Source organism: Manihot esculenta, chromosome 6, assembly GCF_001659605.2.
Source record: "Manihot esculenta cultivar AM560-2 chromosome 6, M.esculenta_v8, whole genome shotgun sequence".
Taxonomy (NCBI): domain Eukaryota; kingdom Viridiplantae; phylum Streptophyta; class Magnoliopsida; order Malpighiales; family Euphorbiaceae; genus Manihot; species Manihot esculenta.
This window is the reverse complement of record NC_035166.2, coordinates 28,255,138-28,277,222: the sequence shown is the minus strand read 5'-3', so window position 1 is coordinate 28,277,222 and position 22,085 is coordinate 28,255,138. Positions and strand designations below refer to the sequence as shown.

Sequence of the window (22,085 nt, the reverse complement as noted above, 5' to 3'; positions counted from 1 at the left end):
ATTAAATAAGTATATATAGTCCGTACGCATTTAAATTTAAAAGTAAGGTATAATAGTGACTTTAAATATGAATAACAAATTTAAATTATTTCACGGCAGAAAATATAATTATGTAATTATATATGGTACCAAAACTTAATAAATGCCTCAATTGCATGCTTAATTAATTAACTTCAGATTTTGGAATATAAATTCATAAGTTATACTTATAAAATAGAATTAATTGGCTAAGTATTTTTTATTTTGTTATAATTATATTTTATATTTTTTTATTTATATACCATTAAAAATTAATAAAATTACTTTCTCACTCACCGTATCAATACCACATCAATATCAATATAGTCTAGGTAACTAAATTTTAAGGTAAAATTATAATAAAAACTAAAAGTTATAGACTTTTTTTTTTAATAATTATTTATTTTATTAATAATTTTTTATAAAATAAAGAAATAAGAATTGAATTTATAATTTTAGATGAATGACATATTTTTTAGTCGTTTAATTAAATCAAGTTAAATAATTTAATATTTAATTTATATATTATTAATTTTTTAAATTAATTTTAATATTAATATAATTAAAGAAAATAGTGGATTAATATTATATTTAAGATTTAGAAAAATATTCTCAAATGTTATTTTATCATTTTTTAATATTTTAAATTTATATCATATTAAATATCATTTTAAATTATTTTTCCATACTTCATAATTAATATATTTCTTTTTAATTGTCTGTGTTTTTCTTACAAAAAGAGGATATATCAACCACAATTTATTCACTGAGTTCAACATATACATACATAGTTATTTTACGATGAAAACTTGCAATAACCCATTTTATTTATTTTTTAAATATTGCAATCCTACCTATATAAATAATACTCCCTTTATTTTTGTATGATCTAAGAAAATATAACTAATATAATTGAATCAATAAATACATATGATATTTTATTTTCCTTGTATTTTTACTCATATCATTCTCAAAAAATCAAATAACTTATATTCTTAAATTAATAAATTACTTAGATATTGATAATACGAAATTCGAAGAAAATAAAATTTATAATAATTGAGTAAGTTTGATCTGAAATAAGGGTATTCTCTCCTTTTATTTTTATTTTTTTTTGCCTGTTAGTGACGTTGAACGACCTTGTTGCTATTGGACCACTTGTCTCTGTCATACGTATACATACGTACAAGGGCGTCAGACGTCTGCTCCATGCTGAACTGTCATTTAATTCTTCCCCTGGCACGCTGTGTAAACAGATATATTGAATGAGTGGGCCGGTTATTCCTTCTCTTGCTAGGTCTGAGCTAGGGTGAAGAGATTGAGACCCAAAAGAGGCCTAATTTAGAGGCCGAATAGTCTGGATCGGCCCATTTAAGAGGTTTCATGAATCTTGGACTAGAGCCGGCATCATGAGTTCGGCCTCGTATCGGAGTGGTGAAACCCAGCGGTTTCAGATATATATATTAGTATATTAATTAAATAAATTAATAATTTAAAACAGAAAGTGACTTATGATTTGAAATAAATAAAAAAATATACATTGATGAAAAGAAAACAATTAAGAAAAAAAAAAAGCAAGTGAATGCAGGGACAGAAGTAAAACGTTTTTCTTGAGGGATCAACTATAATAAATTAATGAAAATCGATATTGTATTTCTTACTCATTTATTATAATCAAGTTTTTTTTTATTCTTTAATATAAATCATAATAAATACATTACAAATTATTTAGGGTCAAAACAAAATTTAAAAGGCTAATTAACTACAAATTAAAATATATTATATAACAAAAATATCTACAGGGAGAGCAAAATTGAAATAAAAATTAAAAAAAAAATCTCCCCCATGAGTGCATATGATTTTTTTTTTTTCAAAATATAATATAGTATTAAAAAAAAAAGGGTAAAATCATTGGGAAGTGCATGAAGAAGAGGAGGTGATGGTGATGTTTAAGGAGGTGGGGACGAAAAAGCTTTGGAGAATACAAAGAGAGAAAGGAGTGATGAGCAAAACAAGTGAAAAAGAAGGAAGCGGTTCAGGTGTTGTCGCTGTTCATCAATTTTCCTCCTCCAACTTGCCTCTAATTCTGTGCTCACTTGTCTACTCCTTTCCCTCTTAACTCTTAACACAACCTCTGCAACTCTACACTTTAGCTACATATCTCTTCAAACGGCCACCCGTCCCCCACCCTTACCCTCATCGCAGGCACCACGTACCTATATATGCAGCTCCAGCCGATGAGTCTTAGGGCTACAAAGTTTCCTTTATTGTCAGTAAAATTGGCAACAAAAAAGATGACTACTTTTTCCTAGTGAAAATGGGTTAATTTTGTTTAACTTGAATATTAAAACCATTTCATTTTGCGTTAAAGATGCTGAACAGCTTGATTATACACAGCAATCTTATCATATTCAGTTGGAGTTTGTTTCATTGAGAAGATAAAACATTATGTCATCCAATTCTTTGGAATGAAGCAGTGAAATATTCTTATTGGAAGCTTAATGATAAGATGCCAGTTTGGTTTGATATGAGGTAATGAAGTGTGTGCCCAGCTTCTCTTGGCTCTTCAAACATTAATATTCTACAGTGAAACAGTTGCAGAGCTGATCCATCCCTACATATATATCACAGAATTTAGAGATTTTCACTTAGTCCTAATTAAATGCAGTGTACATATTTGGTTTTTGTATTTTCTCTCTTTTGAATGTTGTTGTGGTTTTGAGTGGCATCATCCAAAAATAATTAACATTTTTTAACTTTTTTGGTAGACTTTTGCTGATCTATGAGGCCTTGGGGACTTGGGGTTTTAAGAAAATGACAAATTTATAAAACAAAACTGGATATATATTCCGTATTGTAATCTTCATATACAGGAACTCCATTGAATATAATACAGTAAAAGTGAGTGATCCAAATTCAAGTTTTTAAGCAAAAAGTGTCAGTGTCTCTTTGCATTTGGCTAAAAGTAGTCTGTTAAGATTATTATTAGGCCAACTTGCATGCATAATCTTTAATGGAAACATATAGAAGAAGAAGAAGAAGAAAACTGTGGGTGATCGATGCATCTCACGTGAAGGTTTCCATCATGAAGTGAAGCTGCTGCATACAGAAACAGAAGCACACTGGAGAGGGTAATGAAGAAGAAAGATGACCCATGTATATATATATATATATATGTTTCTGATGAAGTCTATTTGCAATTATGGTGTGATGATTTTATGGTTCTTTTTGTCCTGCCGTGTCTATAAGTTTCTAGCGTTTGCCAGTCTGTGTTGAGTTTCCTTGTAGGTTTCTTTGAATTTTTGCTCAGACAACTTCATCAATCCTTGTGTCATTCATCATCTCTCACCCTTCCTGTCTTCCACTTCTCAGATTTTAACTGTCTTCAACTTATTATATATGCGTAAATGAAATGAAATTATCCACTGATTAATTCATGGTTTCACCTACCTATTTGGTTAGCCAATTTTTATTCCATTAATTTCTTGAGTACTTTCTTTGATTAGATTTAAAAAAAAAAAAGATGAAAAAGCACTTTTTCGATTGAATAAAAAATATTTAACTGAATATCGTGGTAAAATTAAATACATTAGATGATTTTTTTTCTACTTAACTTTACTAGGGATTTGAACCCAAAATCTTATAGTTACATAAATAATTTCAATATTATTAATGTAAAACTCGTTGATACAACTTTTTCTTAAATTTAGAAAGATTTAGTGTAAACGTATATAGTGGGCTCAATTTTTATATTTTTTAGCAATATACTTTTTTTTAAAAAAAAAAAATAATTTTACCATTGTATACTGTATGCTACATACAGAGAAGAAATGAGAATGATTGGCAGTGACTACAGGAAAATTTTCCTATTTAAGCAAAAAAGAATATAAGCTTTTTGGAGCAATTAATTCAAAGTTTCCAGGTAAGTGATCGGTGAATACATACAAGTGGGAAGTTGATAATTAGAAAGTGACTCTGCAACACAGCGATGCATTACTGATAATGACTGCCTCTCTCTCTTTTTATACATATCTATAATAAATATGTCTGAAATCAAAGTCGTACAAGCATTAATAGAGGCTTTTTTTTCTTCACGTATTGGACTGGCGCCGCCATTCTTGAATATTTCTGGTGCTTTTGACCATCCACTTCCATATACCTTCTTCAAATTTGCCGTAAATATTTACTTTTCACTGTTTCAGAAAATTTTAACAAGACACAGAGACAGACAGAGGACTAAAAAAGCAACAAGTCATCTGGGACTAATGACAGCAAAAAGGAGCATAGATGTGTATAGCCTACCAGGCAAGTCAATAATTTAAGGTTAAAAACATTACTGTCATTGTTGAGTACATTTTGTCTGGAACTTTCTATTTTCTTTTTCCTTTTTCAATTACATCAAAATTAATTTACTTTTTAGTTTTAAAAGACTAGGGGGGAGATGAAATGATTTTTTTTTTTAGGTTTAGAGTTTTTAATTTATAAATTGTCATTGTTAAATAAAATGAAATCAATTCTAATTTTATTAAAACTTATTTAAATTATTTTTTATGAAATAAATAATGTCAAAACCAACAGTAATTTTTTATTCATTGGCATACACCAAATATCAACGGTAGTTTTAAACTTAAATTAGCTATTGGCAATTTGATTGCTAAGGAACTTTTTTTTCATATTCAATTTTTGCGTCAATTTCTTTTTGGATTTAATTGAGATGTTTATAATTTATTTTCTACTCATAATTACATAAAAATTAAATAAGGCGGATGCATTTTCCACCTGGACACCACACGGAAAATTCGAAAAGTGAGAGAGAGAAAGAGAGCAGAAGCGTGAAAAGACAAAAGAAAACAAAATAACGAGCTTCACATTTTGCAGGAGCAGCAGCAGCAGCGGATGCTAATAAGAAATTGAAGAAACGCGGCATGTGATACGCATCTTTTACATTTACATGCAATGAAAAGTGGGGATATTGCTATATTTTCACCAACCACCTCTCCCTCTCCTTCTCCCTCTCCCTCACTGCTCACATCGATCGACCACAATCTCCCTTCACTGTAAATCTCTTCACACTGCTTTGCTTTCTCTCTTTGCTTTTCCACCGCATTTCACATCACTCCTTCAAAAGCTATATCACTATTTTACCTAATTTGTGTCTTTCTGCTATTTGCTTTGGAATACGTTAATTCCACACGTTGCTATTCAAGTATGGTGGCTTAACCATTTCGACTAAATTGTTCAAAGTTATTTACATTGGTTTAGTCTAAGTTATAATTGATGATTTTGGAAGAAAACTGTTATTTATAAATAAAATAAAACCATTCGAATTACAAGCGAATCATAAATGTAGAAGTGCAATATCAAATTTGAATTATCTAGAAATTACAAATTTTGGCTCAAAAATCAATAATGTTTTACTACTGTTAGAGGTTTCATCATTGAGTTCACTGCATTTTATATGCTACAAGTTGTATAAAAAAAAAGAAAAGAAAAGACATCTGACCCATTTTTATTTTTTCTTACTTTGTTTCTTTGATGGTGTTGATCTCAAACATAATCATGCTCAATATGTCTCTTGCCCTGTGCTTGTTTCATTCTTGAACGTGTGGTAGGCGCCTGCAGTAGTAGTAGGATTAATAATCCTAATCCAATTTGTCTACTTTTTTTAATAATTAATTACAGAAGGATTAAATGAAATATCTTCTTTAAAATTATTATATCATATGGTGTGAGTCATTATTATATATGAGGACCTTTTGATGTGCATGTTATTTATGTTTCCTTGATTAACAGTGAAGCAAGCACCACTGCTCATACAAGCTAATCATCAACTTAACATTTTCTTTAATTTCCCAATAACTACAACTTTATACAATCCTTTAATTTCTTTCAAGTGCTAAAAATTCAATTTCTATTGAAAAATACCCCAATATTATTTGTTTTAAATAAATTTTCATGATCTCAAAGTATCTAAACTGTTGACCAACAACCTTGAATAATAGAGAAAACGACATTGGTCATGTGGGTTTTGGAAATAACTGTGAAGTGTATGTATGATTTTAATGCTACATCCTCTTTGAGTAATGTACAAGCAAGAAACAATCCTAGGTACAGCGTGATTGAGGGACCCTCTCAAACATTCTTCATCAATTTCGGATTATTAATTTCAAGACTTGTAATCATCCTATTTTCTTAATATTAATTTTCTTTTTCACACTCGTATTTCCCTTCAAATATGGATTTCTCAAAAGAATTTTCATCACTTTAATTGAAATTCTTCAGCTTTCAATTAATAAACAATTTAGACATTATCTATATAGATGAGAAATAAACTAAATCATTACATGGGAATATGATCATAAAGAATCAAAATGTTTCATTCTTTACTTAATTAGTTTATTCTAAGAGAAAAAGTACTTGAATTCCTCAAGCTCCCGCTATTTCTTCGGTTCCCACATAGCCAACCCCCCGCCACTCATCAACAAACTCTTTGACAATATTTCAGATTTAGGATTGTAATGAATTGATATTGAAGCTAATAATGTGCCAAATCGATGAAACCCCAACTCAGTATTGAATCTGACTCGAACCCTTTGATCCAAATCAACATAAATCCAAACCCATTTCTCTTTTGAAGCAATTGGTCCACATTAATCATAGCCTAATATATAATTAATGGAATAGCTAACCATAACAATAATCCCGTTTAAATCCTGCTTAATTATATACTAATCCTTTTTTGTTTAGCCTTTTTGTGAGCTTCTTTTGATTGGGTTTGCTTTGCGGCCGCACGGCTTTAACGAACACTACAGGAACTGAAAGGCCAATTTGTTCGCGTGGATAGCGTAGATATTCACAGTTGAAAAAGAAAATTAAAAATTGGAAGCCTTTGAGTTCACATTCATGAGTGACCGACTCGACTCATTCGACCGGCCACAACCGCAAATCACGCGAACTCGTGTGGGGCAAAAAGAATGCCACTGTGTCACCTTACATTTTTATAATAGAAAAATAATATTAATTATGCAATTACCAAAAGAATTGGAAATTATTTTTTAGAATACATAACAAGTACAAAATCTTAGAAGAACTCCACTCCTCCGTCCATTCTTTTGAACGGAGATATTTTAACAAATAATCATATATATAATATAGTCACAAAACTGCTTGATAATTAAAAAAAAAAAAAAGAAAAAAGAAAAACGAACAAACAAGGCAAACTAGGCGAAAAAACATTGTCGCCGGTACAAAATTTGCCGTGAAATCGGCAAGCAAAACGGCGGCAACTGGTTACTACTAGATAATGAGGACTTCCTCTTTCCTGGGTCTCATCTCAGAGAGCAGCTAGCGGTTCTGAGAAAAATAAGTCTCCGATGTCTTGGAAAAAGTCGTCCTCCTGGCACATGGACGATGACAAAGATGTTCCAAAGTCTTGGGGTGTCTCCAAGAACATGTCACTGAAATCTTCACTCGATAAACTCTCTTGTAAAACGGTGCTAGTTGTCGTCGTTATCGTGTCATCGAAGAGTGAAGGTCCTGTGCTCGAAAAATTGAAGAAATCATTCAAGAATGGCTCCTCCAAGAAGGGCAAGTCCAGCGGTAATAGATACTCTGCTGATTCGTCGGACACATTCGTTTCCCCTTCACACTCTTGAAGCATTACTTCTTCAACCGGTTTACTTTCTATTTTTGGTTTCTCTACCGATTCTACTGGCTTCTTCAGTTCAGATTCATCGCTGCAATATTGAGCTCTGAAGTTCAGCACAGATTTCGGAGATGAGAGATTGTGAGACTCATCGCCGGATTCATAGCCAGAAGTTGAAGTCACATTAATTTCTGGCTTTTCTTCTACTTGTTCTGCTTCTGCTTCTGCTTCAGCCTCTTCCTGTTGTTCTTCTCTCGAGGGTGGTGTTATGAAGTTGGTTAAAGCATCAGGTCCTCGAAGCTTTATTGCAGCATTGTCATAAACCATAGCAGCCTCTTCAGCAGTGTCATAGGTGCCTAGCCATAACCGGACACGTCTTGCAGGATCTCGAATCTCTGCAGCCCATTTACCCCAAGGTCGTTGTCGAACTCCACGGAACTTTCTGCCATTGGTGCTTGCTGTATTGAGTTTGATTGGCCGGTGAGATGATGCCGGAAGCACACTAGCAGGTCTTTTTCGCCCATTGGAAACGGCAAGAGTGTCTCTGGAGCAAGCTTCGATGCAAATCTCGTTCACATACCGCTTCACTCGTTGGCTGCGAAACAACTCACCCTCTTCGTCGCTGGAGGAATCGGTGGCGTCGGGGTCTGTGACAGATATCCGTACAACTCTTGGTGGGTTGTTGTGCTCTAACCGACTCCTTTCATCGGCGACCTTTTTGGGCTTTAAGGAAGGTTTTATGAACTTCTTAGTAACTTTTCTGTGCTCCGTGTATTTCATCGGACATAGGATACTTTGGTCCATCATCTCTTCTCTTCTCTTGTGCAAGTATTTCCTCTAACTTCCCAGATTCTTTATTCGCATGAAAAGATAAGAGAAAAAGAGCACACGAAAAAAGAAAAAGGGAAAGAGCCGTGAAGAAGAAGACTAATACGTGGAGATAACGAGAGACAAGGCCGATTCAGAAATCTGCCTAAAGGACATAAAAAGGGAAAAATGGATTGAAATTAACAACCTTTCAGGACTTCAAAGGATGGGTTAAAAAAAGAAAAACAACCCTTTAACAGAGCAACTACACAGTGTCCGTGTCCAGGAAGAACTCGGATATTAAACAAGAAAGAGAGAGGCAATAAAGAGGAAGCAACAGACTTGAAACAGGAGCAGAGAAGGGACTCCTAGATTCTTCCTAGTTGTATACACCTCGTCTTGGATATTCACCAGTTGTTTTCCAATCTTGGAAGGTGATTTGGTAGAGATCACAATCAATATCTAGCAAAGAATGCCCAAGAATCTTCACTCAAAGATGGAAACCAGAGAGAGAGAGAGAGAATGGAAGTGAAGTGTACGGGGGAAAATCTCGAGTACTAAGGTCTAAGGAGAGAAGCATCCGATACCAAAAACACTGAAATCGCTGTTTTATAGGATCCCAACAGCCGAAATTGGAAAACGCCCATTATTAGTATTTCCTTTCATATTTAATTTCCCTTCTCAATTCTTTTTTTTTTTTTAATTCTTTTATTTGTAATTACTATACAAAATAAAATATTAATATATTTGCTGATGGGTAATTAGTTAGAGGCAGGTCATATCAAATCCGCACCGTTTGAAGATTCCGGCCACGGCCGAACCTACACTATACGGACCGCCGCATATTGCAATCTTCACATTTTTATTATTTGATAAAATTCAAATTTTAACTAAATCAATATACTCTAATTATTAACATAAAAAATAATTATTTTTTATTAAATTTCTACTTAATAGTATTTATAATACTTTTTTAAAAAAATTACTCTAATTTTCGGTGTTGAACCGAGTTATAGTGGTAGAGGTCCATGACAAATCTGGCCCAATTGGAGAGATCATAAGGCGCTTACTCAGCATCTCGAGTGGCGTGATTCCTGTCACGTGAGGCCCAAGATACCCGGGTCCCTTTTAAATTAGGTGGTCAAGTATGCAGAATTAGGAACACATCACTTGTTTGACCACTTAAATCGCTTAATATGTCTGTAATTTTTTATTTTTTTTAACTTTTTTATTTCTCCACCTTAAAAATGATTATAGAGTTTCATTGATAGCTGATTAATTGTTAGATCTTTGGTGGTTGGGTAAAGTCGGAGAAGGCTGATTTGGGAATGTGATTTGTTTAATATTGTCTTACACTTCATTTGTGCTGGCTTAAGAGTGGATTTTGGATTTTTTTTTTTTTAATTTACTGTTTTTACGTTTTGAAAGTTTCGAGTTGAATTATTTTTTGGTTTGTTCACTTGTAATCTTTTTAAATTTACTTTTTCTTTTTTTACAGTCAGGATTAACATGGCCGGCAACCTAGAATTCGCCGCCATTTATAATTTGGTTTTGTACGTCTCTGAGCTTTCTCTGCTCTCCCCAGTTGCACAACCGAGACATGCTTATTTTACTTCCTCTTATGGCCCGTGCAAGACACGCTCTGAAAAACTCAAAACATTTGCCTTCAATTCATATTTATTTCACATCTCTTAATTTGGAGATTCCAAACTACAATATCTATACTAAATGTATAACTGTATACGTCTTTTATGGAATTCCAACCATGATTTATGGAATTTTTCCTTTTTTGTTAAACATCTTTTTGTTCCAATGACAACTTTCTGATGTAGTTTATTATGTATTTATTTTAAGAAAAGGAAAGTTAAAATCTGAATTACCTGTATTTTTAAATGTATTTAAAATAATAATATATTTGTAATAAAGTATATAAAGAAAAAAAAATAATTTTTCAAATTTTTGAATGGCAGTTGGAGTCGAAAGTTTTTCAAAAATTAAATTATCCAAATTTACACGTGATTTATATTAATAATATTTGAATTCGATTTGAAGTAAATTGAAAATTAATCTAAATTATTAAAATTTGAATTCATTTAATTTCATATATTTTAATTAATAATTTATATAAAAAATATTTTTTATTTAAAAAATTTAATATTTTTAAAAAATATTTAAATTTTAATTTTTAAATAAAATATATAAAATATATATTTTTATATTAAATTAATTATTTATATAAACTGATTTGAATAGTTAATATTCATATATAAAACTCAAACTTAATTGGAATTCATAATAAATATTAATTTTTAAAATTTTTAACTTAATTATAATTATTTAAATTCATTTTATTAGAGTTTGATTGTGTCAAATATTTAAAAATACTGATCCCTCGTCATCTGGTCAGGAAGTGAGATGAGAATCTCCGGCTTCTCACCTGACGGTCATCAGCAATTCTCCTCCGGTGAATTTGTTGCCAACCAAAGTCCAGTTTTTACTGCAAAAACATCAGGCATCATGGACATTGCATGAATGGTCAGGATTTACACTCTTATATCATCATATGGACAAGTGAAGTTGGACCGACCGTACACTCTCTCCAATGACTTATTTTCAATGTTTTATCGTTTCTCATCAATCAAATAAAAGGGAAATGAGATACAAAAGAAAAACGTTTTCTTCTTATTTCTTTCGGACCTAAATATAATTATTATTTTAATTCTGTGTTTCTGTTAGCATCTTAACCTAAAAAGCATTTAGAATACATTTCATCTACTTTTTTTTTTAAAAAAATTTCATTCTAATAGAGGTTTAAATTAAAGACATCCCATTTTTAGAAATGCATTGAATTAAAAATTATTAATGATTAATTAAAATTATCTTTAACTAGTATATATTAGTGAAAAATGCATGCATGGATTACCATTCTTCTCTAAATTAGGGTTACTTTTTAATTTTTTCCATGAAAGGAAAGAAAATGTGTTTCCAAGTGTAAATGAAAATGTGAAATTTGCATGAAGTCCGCATATAGAATTTCACTAGAACTGGATCATTAATAATCAATAATTTAATTTAATTTATTTTAAAAAATAATTTATATTTATAAAATATTTTTTATAAAAAAATATATTAGTAACTTTTTTTTTATATTTCAAATTATTTTAAATGCTAAAAAATGTAAAAAAAAAATATTTTTTTAAATATAAAAATAATTTTTATAAAACAAACAGAATTATAAATATATTTGCAGTGGAGGAACTTAAAGGAAAAACTTGAAGGATAAGCAATGAACCAAATAAGTTGTTTTCTTTTTGTCTGATTATTGACAACAGTAGAGTAATAGTAAGTATTAATGTCCGCCTAATTCCATCAATTTGTCATCATCGAATTGCATGTCCTTGAATTAAAGCTCCAAGGTTCAAGGGAACTAATGACGAACATTAGCTTACCAAGAATAAAAAGACATAATCTACGATGTTTAATTAATTACTGGACTAAACAATGATTTAATATTGATGTAATAAATATATTTTGACGACAAGAAAGAAAAAAAAGAACCTAAGTCGAATCGAATGATCTGGAATCACAAGGGATTAGCTCATAGCAAAAGGTTTTGTTGGTAACTTGAACATACAATGTAAGAAACAAAGAAGCCGACTAATTTTGTTTGTTTTTATGTAACCACGTGTCCCCAGGTGATGGATAGGTAGACCAGCAAGAATTGAATCATGGGAATAGCCGATTTGGATGATATAGAGATTTTGGTTTATGCATGAGCTGTTTGTGATTAGAAAGATAAGAGAGAGTATGGAGGGCAAGCAGAAGAAAATAGAAAGGGGTCACGCGTATATAGGAGTTAGCACGCCTGCATGTATAATCTAAACAGACTACATATGTGTGATTGTAATAATGAGGAAGCTATTTTCACATGACGATGTTGTTTTGTTTTTGTACCATATTTTTCGCATCAACTTCCTTGGAACTAAACCACTCAAGGAACTCTTCATCCACAGTATAGTATACAGTAGCTAGTTGGATTTCAAGTCTTTGGCACAGTCCTAAAGATATTCTGTCCTTGGAAGGGTATTATAAAAATATTGTAAGAACCCGATCAGCTTTCAACTTAATACTAGTTATGAGGCTAAGTAATGAAAAGTTGTCTTTCTATATACGTTCAGTCATTCTTAGTTTATTGATTTTATGATAAAAAGGTGAAGCAATAGTCCAGTAATGAACAATGAGAGGACAATGGAAAAAAGCGAAATTGCAGCTACAACACAATGAAGTTGTCGTGCATGATTTTGGTCAGTAACAGTTGTCGATTTAGTTTAATTTTTTCACTTGGGAATTTAGAAGAACTTAATTAGCAAAAGCAAAACAGGCCATTTAATTTCTCATAAACATTTTCCTAGAAACCATATTTTGAGAGAGAGAAAGAAAGAAAGGTTAAAGATCCCATGTTTAGAGAGAGACAAAGAAAGAGTTGTATGGATTAGCAAAGACAAACATGAAAGTTTCGCAGGTTCTCGGACACTGGCCCCCCACCCATTGAGCCAAGTGAACAATATAAACAAAAGACAGCTATGGAAATACACCAAATTAGACAAAATCACTGATGCTCTGCTCACTTATACATACAATACTCAAATATCTAAACCTTTTTTTTTTTTTTTGGATATATATATTTGGTGGATTGCTAAAACAAAGTAGCTGGAGATAAGTCAATGAGCATCAAGTCCAAGATCCTTATGCTTGCTTGCTTCATTTCTCTACTCTTTTACCTTCAAATCATCTCCTTAATCATCAAATAACTTAATCGGCATCAACCCCTAGATGCCCTTGATTCCAGTGTTTTACCGGCTATTCATACTCTTTCATGTCTAATTACTTTTTTTTTTCAAACATTTATTCATTTTTATATTTCTAGATATATATATGTAAAATCAACAGTGTAGTATATAATTTTTCCACAGGGACTTTCTGATAAATTTTTTTCTCCTCCTACTTCATCATAGATCTGACTTTCTTCATGATCCATTATATGGGTCCATCAAATGAATCTCTCAATGATCCATTATATGGGTCTATCAAATGAATCTCTCAATATTCTGTTTAATCAAACGACCTGCAAAATAAGAAAAAATGGTCAAGGGTTTACCAGAAATACCCCGGTGGAGACCCTCCGACGTTTAAGTCAAATTTTATGAATTAGAGTAGTATATTTAGGCAAGAGTTGCAGAGAGAAAATAAAAATGGAGTCTAGGAAGAGAAGGAAGAAGAAGAGAAGAGACCCCAGAAGAGAGATTCCCCCACGTCTATAGTGCTATTTGTCTGTGTCCTTCAGGCCCGTACGTACGGACGTGTCAGGCCTCTTCTCCACGCAGGCGGCCATTTAATTCACCCTGGCACGCATGTGAACAGGGTTGGTGAGTGATTGGGCCTACTCCCCTATTGGGCTTGTGCTCGTATCTAATCCGGATTGTCCTGGATCGCTGGCTTAGGCTCGTGAAGTCGAGCCGTCTTTCGAGCGTATGATCTGATGGGTTTTGAATATGTGACTTTCTTTTGGATCCGACCTTATTTCTGGACTAAGAAAGATATGAAGGTTATCACTTTCAAATAATAAAAATATCAAAATTTAATACCCGTTTCAATTTGTATGACTATCAATTCATTTCAATTTTTACTTGTTTTTTTTTATAAATATGCGATAATATTATTATTTTTATAATATAATAATTTAATTAAAAATAAAGAAAAAAATCAAACCCATTAACCCAAATCTATTTAATATAGAAAGCACTAAAAGAAAGAAGGCAGACGAGCACTTTTCGAGGTAGAGCTTAGCATGCTTCACCTGCAATATCAATGACGAAAAAGAGACTTTAAATTTTCCTTTTTCTATTACAGTCCCCAACCTCTTAATAAAGTTATGGAAGACAAAGAATAAGGAAAATTAAAGTTTATAAAAAGAGAATTGAAAGGAAATCAAAATTTGAAAGAAAACGATGAGAATGAGAATGAAAAACGACAATCACATTGAACATATGTGCCAGTCACGGGGACAGAATGCATATGTCTAAGGCTGAGACCCACAATATCTTCCCTTCTCAACACTTTATCGAGATAATATATCTGATGATCAACACAAATTTATAGTCAGAGAGGCTAACGTAAAATTTATATTTAGCAATCAAATATTTTAGATAATTTTAATTTATAATCACTCAATTTTTAGTATATTTTTAATTTAATTATTTAATTTTAATTATTTTCTTAAAACTCTTCAAATTTTAATTTGCCTTCTATTAAACTCCCCCTTACTTATAATTATAAGTTTTTATATTAATACGAACTAAAAATTCTTTTTCCTCTCTCCCCTATTGTTTATCTTCTAACTTTGGTCTCTCCTTACCTATAAAAAAAATTACCGATTATTCTCTTTTCTTTTTTTCCCTTTCCAAGAATACACAATTTCATTTTCACAATATATAAGAAAATAAAAAAATTTATGTGAGTTATCTAAAATTATTAAAACTACACATATCAACAAAAGCGAAAAAAAAAAAAAAGGTAATCAGCGTAATTTTTTCTTTTATTCTTGAATTAATATATACTCTTTATATATTAATTAAAAAAATTAAAATTAATATCACATTTTCAATAATGATCAGTTATATTTTTTATCAAAGAAATATATATATATAACTTTGATGTGATCAAAATGAAACTGTCCTATAATTGATTATTCTGCAAGAAAGACAGTATGAGGTCGATGACGTCTATAGCAGCCATTACAACACTCAATTTAGTAAAATAAAGAAAATGTCAAATGTAAGTAATTGTTTAGAATTCAAGAGTAGTTGTATAAAAATGTGTGTTTTGATTTTTGTGACCATTAGTTTTTATACTGTAAGAAAATGAAGTTAATTATAACATTTCTTAAAAATTTGGCTGGCACCGGTTTGTTGATAGGGAATCACACTAACTAATTGATCGGTAATCCCGTGATTACAGGCGTAATAAGGATTTGCTAGATTATATATGCTAACGGTAATTTTATGTGAAGACTCGATCTATTTAGGAGAAAGCGAGTCTATATGAAAAATCAGGTGCTATAGTGTTCGGGTCTTTCTTTTCACGGTGGGACCGCGCATTGGTTTATTAGACTCTTGCTACGTGGCCATGTTTTATGGCTTACTTTAGGCGATTGTTGTGTTATATCAGAGGTCCTCCGCCGGTTTTCGATTCTTCAGATTTGAAGATGGCAGTTGTCTTCACAATCTTGGCCACGTGGCATATCTAGATTGGCTTTCTATACTCGCATTGCTATGCTTGCCTCTAATCATAAATGATGGTTATTTTGTTCTTCGAGTCACATTCAAAACATGCCATCGAAACCATCATATAAAAATTCTACTTCTCCTCTAAATATCACTTTTACTCATAATTGACTTCTTTTCTTAAGAAAAGATTCGACTATGCACACTTAAGCTAATTCCTATTCACTTTCACTTTCACTTTCATGGCAATGAATAGAAACACTTCTTCTTTTGCATCTAGTGGAAGTTCAACTCCAGCTCCTCGTCTGATGGCCCCATCTATGCTCTTGCTCCCGTTGTCCCACTGAGGGCGGTCCATGACCATGAAAACGTCCTGGTAAACGATACTCCTTCCATGCTAACTGAGAAGGATGTAGATTATCTCTACGACCAATACCAAATTTCTCGAGAAATCTTCCATGTCTTTGCTCCATCTCCGAGCATTCGCGTGGATAACTGAATCCTTGCAAAGGATACCATCATAATCTACGAGGAGCAGCTGAAGGTGGGTCTTCGATTTTCAGTAGACCCGTTCTTCATTAAAGTCCTTTATTTCCATAAGTTGGCAGTCGCCCAACTGCACCCCAACAGTTGGAGGATCTTGGTGGCTTTCTGCTTCCTCTGCTTCAATAACAGGATCGAGCCGAATGTTGCTCTATTCTCCCAATTGTACTAGCTAGGAACCCGAAAGAACGAAGAGTTCTCATACTTCAACGGGAGAAAATGTCAAACCCTTTTTGACCGGATACTCTCATCCCTCAAACACTAGAAAAATAAGTTTTTCATCCTATATCACCGAGTATTCAGAGATTTTGGATGGCTCCAAATTGACTAGAATCTATATGTGAAGTTTCGAAAGGATAGGGTCCAGCCACGCATGATGAGGAGGAGTCTTTGAACTTCCTCCAGATGATAGCCTCGACATAGAGGATTGATATCACCATCGCAGTGAGGAACGTCTTTCTGTCCTGGCAAACCCATACTTAGGCTGACCAAGCTCAGGCTACCTCACTAGCCTAGCCTTCCAACTAGCTGGAAAAGCACGTCACATGCTAGTGTGCATGATATATTTCTTTCTAACCCTTTTATTTTTGAAACTACCTTTCTTACTCACCTCGTATTTTATGTAGATATGGTTGGGTCACGAAACAAGTTTGTCGAGACAGCACGCGCCGCTCGTAAGGGCAAAGCAGTTACTGGAACGACCAGTCCACTTCCTAAATGAGCTTGTCATACCAAGGAGATTATCATGCTTCCTCCTCCTCCACCCCTCCTGTAATAGAAGAATCAGTCCCTATTTAGCCCAAGTCTTCTACAAGTGGTGACTTTGCAGCACTCTCTGTCTCTGTTGAGCCGACAGTCGAGAATGCTGGTGTTGAATTCCAATGGCCTTGTAGCATCCAACACCTGGCATTAACGCTAACTTAGATGACATCTTTTCTTGAGGAACCCCGCCTATTAGTCCCCATAGCCAAGAATGCTTTAAGGCCTAAGGACCGTCATCACCTGAACACAGTTAAAATAGATAGCCTCTTCGACAATATTATGCATTATGCCGTGGAGAGTGCCCATTGTGCATACATGGTTAAGGAGCTGAACAAGGCTCTAAGGTGAGAATTTGGGGCCCAAGAGTCAAATAAAGGTCTACTAAAAAAGGAATGCCTGAAGCTGAAGGCTTAGGTTGAGAAAGTAGGGGGTATGATGAAGGGGACACTAGAGTCGGTGGATAAGCTCCAGACGGACCTAGACCATGAAAATACTTCAAAATCAGCCCTTGAGAATCGGACAAAAGTAGCTGATGATCAAGTAGCCATGCTTCAGCGCCAAGTCCAGAAGTTTCAATCTCAAATTAAGAAGAACCTAGTCGCCTCTACCAAGATCGTTGAATTAGAAGCAGAACTTTAAGAGATGGTGGTCCGAGGAGGGGAAATGTTCGCCGAGGGTCAAGACTCGGTCAAGAGGAAATGGTGAAATGGTTTCCTTCATAAGACTTTACCTAGATAGACAATATCTTCCCGGAGAAAGAGAAGATTGAAGACACAGGCCGAGTCTCTGTAGAAAATGTAAGGGACGGAGAAAATACCAATGTAATAGAGACTCGAGAGGAGGAACCTGAAGATATCTCTCCTCCTATATAATCTTTTATGAACAAAATATTTTCTCTCATATCTTGTCACTATTTTCACAGTTTATATGCTTTGTCTCCATTCATAACTCTCATTCAACCATCGTCAGACAAGACGTAAATAATCTCTTTAAAAGAATATTTAAGGGGTTAACACCCGACTAAAGAACTTAGTAATCATTGCCTTCACCAAAGAATAACTAAAATTTGCTCATTAATTGGACATAACACCTGGCCACTAGCCTAACTAGTAGCCATAAAATAAATAACTTGAAAAATTTGCAGAACGGGACCAACACTCAATCACGTGGCTTGGCAAAACCCACTCTGTGGCCTGGCATAAGATATCTTATTTAGCGGTGCTAACACTCAAATTATGGCTTGGCGGAACCTGCCTTGTGGATTGGCATAAGATGCCTTGTTTAGCGGGACTAACACTCAGATTATGGCCTAGTGGAATCTGACTTGTGGCCTGGTATAAGATGACTTATTTAGCAAGACTAACATCTGGGTTATGGCCTAGTGGAACCTACCTTGTAGCCTTTTTGAAGGAGGCAACTTCATAGTTTCTTGTCATTGAATAACACAACACATGAAAAATACATCGTTAACTGGTATTGATAAAATTTTCTCAAATTATAAATATTCAAGGAGTGGAGAATGACTCGGCTATTTAACTTGGCCAGCTTATAAGAGTCTAGACAAATAACCTTTGAGACCCTAAACAGTCATTTTCAGTTTTCGCCTAACTTACTAAACCCGTCATTACCTCCTGTTACATCTATTCTTTTAAGAACTAAGTCTCATTCATTAAAGATATGTGACCTGATTCTACCGTTGAACATTCAGGATATCTTCTACGACTCGTTTATTTTTTTTCTTACCATCGTTGGGTCCTCCTGCAAGTACATGAACAGCCCTACAAGTTCACTGTCAAGGTGATTTTGCGAGTTGTTGCCTCAGGTTCATGTCTCCTCTTTTTCCTACTCTTTCTGGTAAACTTTCAAAGTGTGTCGTCCCTTATTAACCTCTCAATCTCATCTTTCAGTTGTCGGTACTCCTCCATTGTATGTTTGTGGTCTTTATGAAAGCGGCAGTATTTAATCCTGTCTCGCCTTTTAGCTCTCTCAGGGTTGAGTTTGGGAGGCCCCCTAACCTCCTTGTTATTTTTCCTGATCCACATTAGAATACATGTTTATGAGTCGTTCAATGGAGTATAGTTCTTATACTTACTTTGATCATCTCTTCTTCGGGAGACTGAGTAACTTCTGCGGTCTCCTTCATATCTTTACCTCTCTGGCTTTTAGTTTTGCTTTTGACTCATACTTTTGTCTTCTCTCAACGCTTAGAATTTTTCGTCCAACCTAATATACTTTTAAGATTTGTCTATTAGTTGTTGGTACATAGCGGCTGAATTCATTCCTTCACTCGCCCTCTCCTTGGCAAACCTTTCGCAAGTCAGAAGAGAGCTTTTTAGGAGGTGCACAAGTAATAAATTTGAATTTAAATAACATGGCGAATTGCGTAAAGTTCCGAATTAAACCTAGGCTTAGATGTTGATACCATTTCTAAGCCAAATCTGTGAGTGTTGACAGAAACACTTGGCACAATACAAAGTTATTGACATCCTGAATCTATATAGTCGTCCTAAAGATCGCCAGGTAATTTTTGGGATTTACTATCCCGTCATAATTGTCCAAACTCAGCAGCTTAAACTTGGTTGGAAAAGTTTCTACTAAGATCTCCTCTAATAGGGACGAGGCATCGCCCAAGCCATAGTCCTCCTCCTGCTCCTTCTGGTACCTTTGAACAGCCTGTACCAACTTTCCTTTGGACCTTGTCTGAATTGCCTCTTTTTGAGTCCTTGGGGGTATCAACGGAGGCATCCTCCTCTCCTCTGGGAGCCATAAATGATGCCTCCTCCCGAGTCTTGTATTGCTCGAGAGTAGCCTGCAACCTTTTGATATATTGAAACATTTGTTCGTTATTCAGATTGTTGAGATCTGCTTCATTGACTATAGAGGGTGCGTTTTGTCTACTGCCAAGAGTGGGAGAAATGATAGCGCACTCATTAGTGGCAACTTTAGCAGCAGCTCGTGAACTGTCAGCCATTTCGAGAGCAAGAAAAGAAATATTTTTTTTTAAGAGAACGGATAAGAGATCGGTTTAAATCCAAATGAACAGAGAGAATTCAATGAATTTCTAGGCTACAAAACTAAATAATGTGATCGAAACGCAGCTGTGTCGCCATTGGTTACTCTGCAAGAAAGAGAACATGAGTGGATAACAACTATAACGGCCACTCCAATATTTAAATCAATAAATTTATAAAAAAAGCGAATCTAAGGAATTGTTTAGAATTTAAAAATGATTGTATAAGAAAGCGTACTTTGATCTTTACAATCATTAGTTTTTATACTATAAAAAAATGGAGTTAATTATAATATTTTTAAAAATTCGATTGGTACTAGCTAATTAATTGGGGATCTCATGGAGATCTGCTAGAGTATACCTGTTGACGGTAACTTTATGTGAAATATCAGGTGTTATGACATCGGGATCTTTCTTTTCACATGTAGAACTGTATATCGACTTATTAAAATCTTGTCACATAACCCTATTTTATAATACCAGTAACTTATTTTGAACTGTTGTTGCAGTAGAACACTTTTATTTTACTTTCTTATAACTTATTATATGAAAGTATTTTTAAATTTTAAATATTAAAATTTTATTTAATATAAAATAGAATAATAATTATCAAAAATTTATTTTTACTGTAAATTAATATACATTAAATTGTAAATTATAATTTAAAATTTATTCATTAACAATTTAAAATAAAATGATAACTAATAAATAATTTTATTATTAACAAAAGTTTATATTTTTATTTTAAAAATAAAATTATTAAATTATATTTAAAATAAAACTAATATATAATATGCAGACACGTGGCATCAACTTTTCTTTTTTATTTATAATTTAATATTTAAAAGTATTTTCAAATTTTAAATACTAAAATTTTGTCTTATATAAAATATAATACTGATAGTTACCTAAAATTCCTTTCAATGTATACAATTATATAAATTACTTAAAGTTCGTTTTAATATATAAAATTATATAAATTAATATCTAAGAATTATTTATTAATATATAAAATAAAATTATATTTAATTAATATTTTAATTTTTTTAAATGAAAAGACTAAAAGCAACCGTCTATTAAAAATAAATTTATATTCACTGAAAATTAAAATTTCAAGTGGTGATGTCCCTATTAACACTTTTGATCACTAAATATAAAACTATTACATGCTGCGATTAAAGAAATTGTATTTTATTAGTGAGTGTAAAATTATTATTTTAATATTATTAAAATAACTTTTTATTATAATAAAATAATATATTTTAATAAATGACTTCTCTTATATGCAATGATATTATAATTTTAGATGTAATTTTTATCTATTGTAAAAAGTAAAATGTTATTTTTATGTTATAATAATAAAAATAAATATAATTATTCGAAAATTATTTACCTTGTATTTATAATATATAGCAGCAAATTCAAGCAGTAATTATGCATTGTAATTTATTAAGATGAATTTTAATTTGATTTTCAGAGTGAGAGATCTTAAACCCAATGTTTAGTGTAATTAATGGCAAAATGAAGAAATAAATAAAAAATAAAAAATATATTAAAATATTTTCAAAAAACGTTTTGAATATTTTTATATATTTTTTAAAATTAAAATGAATTTTTTTATATTATATGGACCAAAAGGAAATGAAGTGCTGCTATGAACTCCGCTTGGAGAGACCCTAAAAGGAAAAAATATATATATTTTTCATGTTGTTGAAGATCACCGCGAAGACGTGGAAGCATCGTGGGTTAAAGAAAGCGATGTTCACCTCAGCTTAGTTGGGTTTCTACATTTACAAAATTCAGTGCACAAACTTAAAGTAATAGGTCAAAATGGCCCTCGCATCGCATCTTCAAGAATTCACAACAGAATATCTTCTTTACATGGTTTCAGCTTTCTTGATTTTCTTTATATATAGCATTAATTAGGACATATACGTATCTTATGGCAAAAAGATTTTTGGAAGCCATGCAAACTACATTAACCTATCTGTATACTGCTTGTCTCGAGACCTGATGA

General features: G+C 32.6%; 1 protein-coding gene across 1 annotated transcript; it reads right to left on the bottom strand.

The window, feature by feature from the left end:
• Positions 1-7,024: 7,024 nt before the first annotated feature.
• LOC110616697 (ethylene-responsive transcription factor CRF4) lies at positions 7,025-9,065 on the bottom strand. Its single transcript, XM_021759157.2, has one exon. The coding sequence runs from the start codon at positions 8,468-8,470 to the stop codon at positions 7,352-7,354; it is 1,119 nt and encodes a 372-aa protein (XP_021614849.1). The 5' UTR covers positions 8,471-9,065; the 3' UTR covers positions 7,025-7,351.
• Between the last annotated feature and the right edge of the window lie 13,020 nt (positions 9,066-22,085).